The sequence below is a fragment of the Marmota marmota genome, unplaced genomic scaffold (assembly GCF_001458135.2).
Source record: "Marmota marmota marmota unplaced genomic scaffold, marMar, whole genome shotgun sequence".
NCBI classification, from domain to species: domain Eukaryota; kingdom Metazoa; phylum Chordata; class Mammalia; order Rodentia; family Sciuridae; genus Marmota; species Marmota marmota.
The window spans coordinates 7,326,313-7,336,538 of record NW_026000137.1 but is presented as its reverse complement, the minus strand read 5'-3'; the positions used below and the strand labels follow the sequence as shown (position 1 = coordinate 7,336,538).

Here is a 10,226-nt window from a genome sequence, read left to right as displayed (position 1 = left end):
GGAAGGAGGGGGAGGGGGAGGGAGGGGGAGGCCTGAGCAGCTGCTGAGCCGCATCCCTTCTTCCTGACTCAGGACCCACACAGCAGGCTCCTTCACAGAGGCTGGAGGGCTGTGGGTGGGGCTGAGCAGCTGCATCCCAGGTGGCTGCTGGGGTCTGTATACAGTACTCTGCACATGGGTGCCAAGAGGTATGGACCTTCCCAGGCGAGGTGGGGACCACGGGGTTGACGGGCGCAGCAGCGAGCCCTGGAAGGGATGGTGCCCATCTAACAAGAATGGGTAGAAAGAACAGGTAGGCTCTCAGGACTGTGACATGGGAGCTGGCAGGGCTCGTATTCTGTTAAACTCTAAATAGTTTGCAACTGAACATAGTATTTCTTAAGAGAGTCCGATTTTGACCTAATTTATTTTACTTTCTTTGTTCTTAATATCATATTGCTCTACTTTATATCACTGACACCTAACACATAATTAATTTATAGCCCAATGAATGATGACCTTTCGAGTTCTCCCAATAGGTCACTGTGTTGTACTTCCCAAACAGGTGAATAATACCACTGGGAAAAGAGGTTCCAGGTCTGGCTCCCAACTCAGGCAAGCCCAAGGCCTCCCTGGTCTTGCCTGAGGCTGGGCTGGGGCTGTGGCTCAGTGGTAGAGCTCTTGCCTAGCACACGTAAGGCACTGGGTTTGATCTCCAACACCACATAAAAATAAATAAGAAAAGGGTATCGCATCCAGCTATAACTAAAAAGTTTTTAAAAAGGAAAAAAGTGCTATAAAAAGAGACTTCCTTGTGTTGGGGCTGTGGCTCAGGGGTAGAGCGCTTCGCTTGCCTCGCATGTGTGAAGCCCTGAGTTTGATCCCCAGCACTACATAAATAAATAAATAAGGGTATCATGTCCATCTACAACTAAAATAATAATAAATAAAAACAGACTTTCTTACCAAGAATACTGTTTCTCCAAATGGTGAAAAATCAATCACATTGACTTTTACTGGTCTTATACCACATTGCTGAGGTCGGAATAGTTTGGGAGATACTCTCAAGTCTTGTCTTGTGCCGTGGCTTATAAGACCCTAGTAGTAAGATAAAGAGTGGCCAAAGAAAACTTAGGTATAAGGTTGGGAGAAGTCAATATGCTTGAAAAAATTATTCCACATTATAATAAAAGCAAACAGTGAGTTAATCTCAAATAAACTATATACTATGCAACTTTGGGAGCGAGGGATGAGTGGTAGAAGGAAATGTAAAATACTACTCACCACATCTGTGCCAACAATAAAGTGATTAGGATCTGAAGGCAGAAATCTGACACTCAGTGTTTGTGTGGGCCCCCAGAATTCAATCCCTTGATGGGAAAGGCTGGGGAAAGAAAGTGGACATTAAGATGGTGTGTTTTGGAGCCGTAAGGATAACTGACAATCTCGACACTCCCCTAGCATGACGGCACACTGCCTGATGTGAGCCGGCCAGGCCACATCCCCTCGGTGGTCTCGCCCACTCGGCTTCCTGTTGGCGGACACTTGGTGATTTCTTGAGATCCATCATCTTGTTCACCAATTTTTTCTTCAGCTATATCTAATATGCTGCTTAACCATGAGTCATGTAAAGGCACAGGAACAACAGTTTCATTTCTAAAGGTTTTCGGTGCTCCATCAATTCTGTTTGCCGCACTGTGTGGACTACTTCCTCATGCCTATAGCTCTTCCAATTTTTGATTGTGAACTCACCTTTGGCATACAGCTTATGGGAACCCTGGGAGCCCCAGTTTGTAAAAGTAACCCTTCCCCCAGACAGTCGTGCCTACGTCTTTGACAGTCACTTCTCACCTTGAGGTTCTCATGCCCACACCCAGGATGGAGTCTCAAGTTCTTCCAAGCTCCTGTCTTCCCTCAGCTGCAGTGAAGCTTTCTACGTTTCTGTCACACTGAAGGGGCACTGAGTTGCAGGTTGCCATAAAGAGGTTCCAGGTCTGGCTCTCAACTCAGGCAAGCCCAAGACAGCCCTGGTCTTGCCTGAGGCTGAAGCCCAAAGTGCACAGTGAAGGCCCAAGACAGCTCAGTCTGGTAATGGGACTCGGGGCTGTCACACATCAGCTCAAAAGGCTACTACACTAGGTTCCCTCCTTGTCCTTGCATCTAGAGGTTCTCCTTCTATTTGATTTTTTTAGTTGTAAATAGACACAATATCTTTATTTTATTTTTTTAAACATCTTTATTTTATTTATTTATTTATTATTATTATTACTTATGTGGTGCTGAGGATGGAACCCAGGGCCTCACATGCGCTAGGCAAGTGCTCTGCCACTGAGCCCCAGCTCCAACCCTCTTTTTAAAAATTATGATGTCTTGTTGAGGTTCTTCCCTCAATGCACAGCTGCTGCCCTGGTCAGAAGTGAGGAGTCTGGATTTCTCTCAGATCTTTTCCAGCTCCTCCTCACACATCATGGCAGGACCACAGATGTCAGCCCTGTGGCTGACACCACCTCGAGCCTCCAGCTGTGGCCCTGCCGCGGTCCTCATTGCCTCTGGGCCCCCTACACTCCAGCTCAGACTGCCCACCCTGCACCCCACCCTGCCCAGTCCTGCCTTTCCCCACAGACCCCTTCCTCCTCCTGTTGCTCGTCTTCAGAGCACACCCTACAACCAACCCACCTTAGGAAGGTGGCCATGCGAGGCTCTTCCCTCCTGAGCACCGTCAGTCAGTCCCAGGTCTTCAGTTCTGCCTTCCTCAGCCTCTCAGGGGCCTCCTACCTGATCTCCCCAATTCTACTCTCCCTTCCTCTGTTCCAAACTAAAAATGTTGCCAGGTTGATCATCCTAAATGACAAGGAAGCTATGCCAGCCCTGTGGTGTCCTATCACCTAAACCGGCTAGCAGAGCAAGCAGATGCACTAGGGTGCCCACTGACTCCTCTCCGTCCCTCCACATCAGATCCGCTGGCAGCTCTGAACACACCACGCATCTGTGTATCTTTGGGCCTCCCATGTACTATTCTCTGGAGCCAGAACACACCAACTTCCATTCTTCAAAGGTCAAGCTCAGTTATCACCCTCCACAAAGTCACATTCACTCTAGCTTCCAAGGTCCCCTCCTGTGCACTCCACATGTCTGTTCATGCTGAAGGACACTTCCTGCTCTGTTATAGCCATGGAGGACAAGCAATGGCTCCCAGATACCTCTTCAGTGGCAGGCTTGCAGGGGTGCTGAGGGCAGGTGGTTGCAGAAGCTACTTCAACCAAGGAGACACATGCTCCCAGGGACACCTCTTTTGGTTCTAGAAGGCTGCTGGGCTCAGTGCCCTGGGCCAGGGAGGCTCCATGTCAGGGTTCCTCCTTGCAGCAGGTCCCACTCCTGACCCCACTATTTCCCATGGACCTCCAGAAGGCATTGCTAAAAGTGGTGGGACAGGGCATCAGATACATTAGCTACTTTCCTCCAAAGAGCCCATAAAGTCTTAGAGAAATTTATAGTCAAAATAAATGCAATGCATGGCATGAAGTGAGAAGGCCACACAGAGAAAGAAATGGTTAACAGAAGACCAGCAAGGGCACCGCTCTGACTGCGGGTCTGGGACTGCCGGACATCATGACATCTGGCGCTGCAGTGCATCTGATTACTTTACAAACTGAGTGATCCACCTTCATAACTGCATTTCAATCAACTGAGGTTGATGTAAAACTGCTAAGCATGTGGGAGTTCATCAAGACCACCCAAAGCTGCTCTGCGAGGTGAAGAGTGCTCAAAGGCCCCAAGATTTTCCAAGGGTTTTCGCATGTTGAAAGTTAGGCCTGAGTCATGAGAAGCCAGCCAACATGGAACATGTAAGTACCACCAGTAACAGCTGTGCATTCACTAAGAAGTGTATGTCATGTTGAGTTATGTGACTGAAAGTAGAAATGTCCGTCTCTAAATAACACCTTCCATCACTGTTTCTGGTTTCTGAAACTTCATCTAAGTTAAACTTCAGGGCTGCCTTAGAAGAGGTGAAAAACAGTGAAGTAGCATCAATTTACATGACAGAAAACATTTTTTGATCAAAAAAACATTAGCTCTATACATGGAAGTTATATTTATCACATTGATTTGTTACTAATAAATTAACTACTTTCATAAGCAAAAACAGTAAAAAATTCGATACAAAAACAGAGTGTAAGAAAATATGCTTTCACTACAGAACCCAGCAAGGCATCTGCTGCACATGCAACACCTGATGCCCTTCCTCTCTGCAGGAGTCTCCTGAGATGGGGGTGCCTGGCGTGAAGCCACACGGTCTCACCTGTCGCCCACCTGCAGCGTGGCACTGTGCACCAGCTTGATCCTCCCTCCAGGGATGAGACCTACAAAGACAGGCAGAACGGGTGCACCTCGTAACCTGGAGCCACGCTCACTGCCTAAACGTCATCTCAAACAGTGCCACAATGCAAACGCCAGGTGAGGTGCGCGTGCCCCGCGAGGATCACAGGGGACTCTGACCCTGGAGACTTCTGCCTTCAGGTGCAGCAAGAGCAGGGGCAGCACCCTTCAGCCCACAGCAGCAAGCCCCGTCTGCAAAGTCCCCCAGGGCCGTTCAGAACTTACTGACGGAACTGGGGGTCTCCAGCTCCTCCAGCCTCCCTCACTGCTCCTCAGTTTCCTAACTTCCTCTCCTCGAACAACAAACATCAGGACTCCCAGGGCCGACCCCATCTTTCTTTCCCTCCCCTCGTTTTCCAAAGTGCGCACAGCCACCACACTGACCCTCAGACATGAGCTGGCTTAGCCTCCTTGCTACTCCCAACACCATCCTCCCTTTTTAAAATCAGTGCACGAGAGGAACAGAGACCCATGTGATTCTGAGCAGAATCTCGCCTAGGACCTGGAAGCAACTAAATGAAGACGCTGTGAGGTGGCAGGGCCCTGGCACGCTGCCATCATGTGGTCTAACTGCCTGGCACCTCTGCGGCAGGCGTGCCCATGAGTCCTGGCGCACGCTTCTCCAGAGACACCTCTCTGACCCAGCCTTGTCCAGGTAGCTCCGTGTCCTAGCATTACACCCCAGTCCCCATCTACAGCCCACATCTCCTCCCCACCGTTTCCCTGGCACCTGGGACTGGACCTGCAGAGTACATTTCAGAAAGGAATAAAAGACAGACATGGCTTCAGTCCACAACAGGCCACAGTGGGAGGCCTCAGGACAGCTTGGCACCCTGCACTCTCTGCTGCCAGGCAGCACCCCCCTCCTGAGGGCAAAGTGGCGAGGCAGCTGGGGATCTGCAGAGGTAGAACACACGAAGGGTGTGTTTCACATCACAGGCACATGCCTCGATCCCCTGCATGACATTTCATATGTGCCTCAAAATGTTTTTAGGCAGACTAATGCTATTCCCACTGCCTGTGTCTGCGGGCAGTGCTGTCACAGGGGCCCATCAGCAGCAAGGCCTGCCTCAACAGGCTCAAACCACAGGGTCCTCGTGCTTGGGAGAGCAGGCAAGGCAGGTCAGCCAGCAGGGACAACAGCAAGGTACGCTGAGCAGGAGGGACGAGGGCTGACGGCGAGGAACACCGCAGAGGAGGCACAGGGCTCCCGTGTTCTGAGGACCCGAGGTTCTGAGCGTAACCTGACAGACCAGAACCCAGACAGGTCAGCACAGGGGGATGGCACACAGCAAGTAATGCGGTCTTGTTTCCCCCAGAAACCCCACGGTGCAGGGCATCCGTCTGGTAGGGGCAGCCACATCTGCTCTGTGAGGCCAAGAGCTCCTCCCTCACTCTGAAGAGCAGGAACAAAGTCCAAATCACTCCTACTGCTTCCCAAAGCCACCCAGGGACACAGCCCAGCACAAACAAGGGAGGCTATGTCACTGAAAGGGGAGCGGCTAGAGGCTGAGGCAGTCCAGCTAGGCCACAAGTGTTCTGTGACCTCTGAGCCCTCTTGGCCTCTAGAACCACACCACACAGCATCAAAACTGCCAGCTGTCCCCCATCACTTCTGCCCCACGCCCCGAGGAGTCCAGGAGGGCCACACTGTGCAGGAAGAGCCCAAAGTGGGCAAGGGCTCGGGCAACGGATGGCACATCTGCTCCCAGCTGAGGCCGTCTGAACTCTGCTGCCCTTCCCAACACCTGAACGCAGAACACAGAGGTCCTCGACTGACCCAACAGAGCAGAGCGATAGGCAGCTGCAGGCAGGACTGACCAAGCTACGGGAGAAAGCATTTGGTCAGTGCTATGAGGTGCCACTCCACAGCTGGTAAGGTGCACAATCTACAACTTCATTTTTCAGGTAGCTAATCACACATTTTCAAAGCAGGTAGAGATACGTTTGATTTCCAATTGTTTCAGCAAATACTGACTAAAGTTAATTTTTTAATTTAATAGTTACCTAAGTCACTTATCGAGCCTGCCATATCCGCCTTTGGTAATTCAACAACCACCTAAAATAAAATAATGAAAATGAAGATGACATATTTTACAATTAGGAAACAACTGAAGCAAAATATGGCTCTAATTAAGAGAGCACAGGGTCCTAAAAATATAACTGCCCCAGAAAACAGGCTGGCAGTCAGCTCCAGGACCGACATACTGACACCTTAATGCCAGGGGCACCTTCCTTCTGGTCGCTGCACTCTCCTCCCTCAGGGACTTGCTCAGCACGTCCCATGGCCTACAGGATGAGTCCTGATGTCACCCTCTGGCCTGGACGCCCTCCCACAGCTCTCATTCCATGTTCGCACAGGCCTGCAGGAGCGGCTACCAAGTGGCCAGCCAGGCCCTAGACTTGCTGAGTCTAAGATCCTGTGTCCCCTCCCCACACAACTACAAACCCAGGTCACTCCTGCTTTCCCCCCTGCTTGTGTCCTCTCTTTCCTGGCCCATGTCCTCAATCCAGGTGTTTTCTCTACTGCAGCCATTCCATTTGGCCAGTGGGCATGGCCTTGGGCCAGCAACTCACCCACATATTGAGAACCCCGCTGTCATCCAGGGAGGCCACGTGGAACGACAAACCCGACGTTTCTAAGGAAGCCAGAGACAGAAAGAAAGCAGCAGCTTTAACCCAGGCAGCCCGTGGGTCCCTGCTCTCGCGGGCTGAGGGGCATCACGAACCTTCCTGGGTAGAGAAGGGCGAGAGCACCAAGCTCTGCTTCCGGCAGACGGACGAGGAGACGGCCTCCAGGGCCTGCAGAGGGCTTCGGTGGCTCACTGAGGTAAGGACTCCGTCTGGAATGAACCCGCAGTGCCGTGCACCCGCATCACATGGCAGGAACACAAGCAGGTCAAACAGGACAACGATGGAGGTGCTTCTGGGTCTGAAACACCCAGCTCTTGCCGCAGGCCCCCAAGGAAAGCCAGAGGCCAGGACAGACCAAGCAGCATCATTAGGAAACAGACACGATTCAGAAATACCTGAGGAGGACGAGGAGTCCTCACTGCCAAGAGCTCATTTAAGACTTTGCAGGTTTTACTGACAAGAGTTAGATGGCAAATAAAATGAAACAATCATTTTGTACTCAGTGACCCTCTGAACCCAGGGGTCCCTCACCCATGCATTCAACCAATGCAGACTGAAAATCCTCTGGGGGAAACCTTACCATAGTGACCGCAGGGGCCCTTCTTACCAGGACTCCCACAGGGCACAGCAGCTAGTCACGTATTTGCACTATCTTACATACACAAGTCACGAGAGATGGTATCAAGTACAGGGGCCGTGTGCACAGGTATACACAAACACCACGGGGCCTCGTGTAAGAGGCATGAACACCTGAGGACCGGGGAGCTTCAGGGGTCCTGGAACTAACCCCACCAAGACTGAGGGACTACATATGGGTCAGAGATTTAGTGTTTTGAAAATAGTGCTAGATTCAAAGGTTTGTTATTAATACCAAGAGTTAGAAAATGCAGTTATAAAAGATTTATTTTGGAGCCTAATAACTGCCTTGCCTGAGGCATGTAAATAAACTTTATGTGTTCTTTTCCCTGTCTAAAATACATACATATCTATTCATCCATGGTCACACATATGCATATGTGCATATATATGTGTATATATAAATGCCATCCAAACCCACAAAGTGCCTATAAATTAAAACCCTCTCAAAAGCAGCAATATCTCCCCACTGCTTTTTTTTATGCAGAAGCACAGATACACATGGCACATAAACAGAAAGGCAGCATATATGTGGATTAAAATGTCATGGGAGGCATTTAGGAAATGAGAATTTTTAAAGTGCTACTTAGTCAAGAGAAAGAAAATGAATCTCAAAATGGAGAAAAATATCTGCAAAACACATACCTGACCAATGGTACAGAACAGAGGACACAGAGACAAACCCACATTAATACAGTTCTCTCATACTAGACAAAGGTGCCAAAACATACATTGGAGAAAAGACAGCCTCTTCAACAAATGGTACTAGGAAAACTGGAAATCCATATGCAGCAAATTGAAATTAAGCCCCTATCTCTCACCATGCACAAAACTCAACTCAAAGTGGATCAAGGACCTGGGAATTAGACCAGAGACCCTACATCTAAAGAAAAAGTAGGTCCAAATCTTTACCATGTCAGATTAGGCCCCAACATCCTTAACAAGACTCCTAAAGCACAAGATATAAAATCAAGAATCAATAAATGGGGTAGATTCAAACTAAAAAGCTTCTTCTCAGCAAAGGAAACAATCAATCAGGTGAACAGAGAGCTTATATTGTGGGAGCAAATTGTTGCCACACGCACGTAAGAGCACTAATCTACAGGATATATAAGAACTCAAAAAACTTAACACCAAAAATACAAACAACCCAATCAATAAGTGGGCTAAGGAGCTGAACAGACACTTCTCAGAAGATGATATAAAATCAATCAAATATTTGAAAAAATGTTCAACATCTCTAGTAATTAGAGAAATGCAAATTAAAACTGCTCTAAGATTTCATCTCTCTCCAGTCAAAATAGCAGTTATCAAGAATACAAGCAACAATAAGTATTGATGTGGTTGTGGGGGAAATGCACACTCATACATTGAGGTGGGACTGCAAACTGGTGCAGCCAATCTGGAAAGCAGTATGGAGATTCTTTGGAAAACTGGGAATGGAACCACCATTTGACCCAGCTATCCCACTCCTTGGTCTATACCCAAAAGACTTAAAAACAGCATACTACAGTGATGCAGTCACATCAGTGTTCATAGCAGCAAAATTCACAACAGCCAAACTGTGGAACCAACCTAGATGCCCTTCAATAGATGAGTGGATAAAGAAACTGTGGTATATACACATAATGGAATATCACTCACCAATAAAAGAGACTAAAATTATGGCATTTGCAGGTAAATGGATGGAGTTAGAGAATATCATGCTAAGCGAAGTAAGCCAATCCCAAAAAACCAAAGGACAAATGTTTTCTCTGATAAGTAGATGCTAATCCACAATGGGGAGGGACATGGGATGAGTGGAGGAACTTTGGATGGAGCAAAGGGGAGAGAGAGAAGGAGAGGGGGCACGGGGATAGGAGAGATGGACATAATTACTCTAGGTACATATATGATCACACAAATGATGGGACCCTACTTCGTGTACAACCAGAAGTAAAAACTTGTGCTCCATTTGTGTACAATGAATCAAAGAACATTCTGCTGTCATGTATAACTGATTAGAATAAATGAAAAAAAAATTTTAAATCTAATAAAAAAAATGGACAAAAGACCTCAACAGACACCTCGCCAAATAGGATGCATGGATGTCACGCAAACGTCTGGAAAGGGCTCCCACCATGCATCACGAGGAGGCGCCACTGTGCCCCTGGCAGGACACCGGAATCCAGTCTCCGGGGAGGACGTGGTGGCCCAGGAGTGCTGGTTGCTGAGGGAGGGAATGTCGACTGTCGTCCTATCCAATAAAGACTTCTTATATGCAAAAAAAGCAGACTCCAACTAACACCCCTCACCATGCCCCAAATCAGCAGAAGTGGAGCACAGACTTATCTATAAAATCGAGGATCACACAACTTCTAGAAGAAAACATAGGGGACACCTTTGGCAAAAACTGCTTAGATGTGACACCAGACATAAAATCATAAAGAAAAAGACTGATGATTGAATTTCATCAAATTTAAAATGTTTTCTGTCCTTCTCAGACAATGTTATGAGAAAAGATAACCAGATTGAGAGAAAGTATTTACAAAACCTGCCAGTTATACCCAGAATACACGAAAACGCTCAAGACATGAAGGTCTGGGATTCAGCTCAGTGGT

General features: G+C 48.2%; 1 protein-coding gene across 7 annotated transcripts in view; it reads right to left on the bottom strand.

Moving 5' to 3' along the window:
* Positions 1–10,226, bottom strand: part of Dync2i1 (dynein 2 intermediate chain 1) — a 58,284-nt gene that overhangs the window by 6,107 nt on the left and 41,951 nt on the right. For 4 of the 7 annotated variants that reach the window (XM_015502363.2, XM_048785471.1, XM_048785472.1 and 1 more), the window contains 6 exons: positions 7,086–7,199; positions 6,934–6,995; positions 6,364–6,415; positions 4,280–4,340; positions 1,264–1,363; positions 946–1,077 (listed from right to left, as the gene is read on the bottom strand). In XM_015502363.2, coding sequence (XP_015357849.1) covers positions 946–1,077; positions 1,264–1,363; positions 4,280–4,340; positions 6,364–6,415; positions 6,934–6,995; positions 7,086–7,199 — 521 coding nt within the window. The other 3 variants (XM_048785474.1, XM_015502364.2, XM_048785475.1) reach the window with 3 other exon arrangements.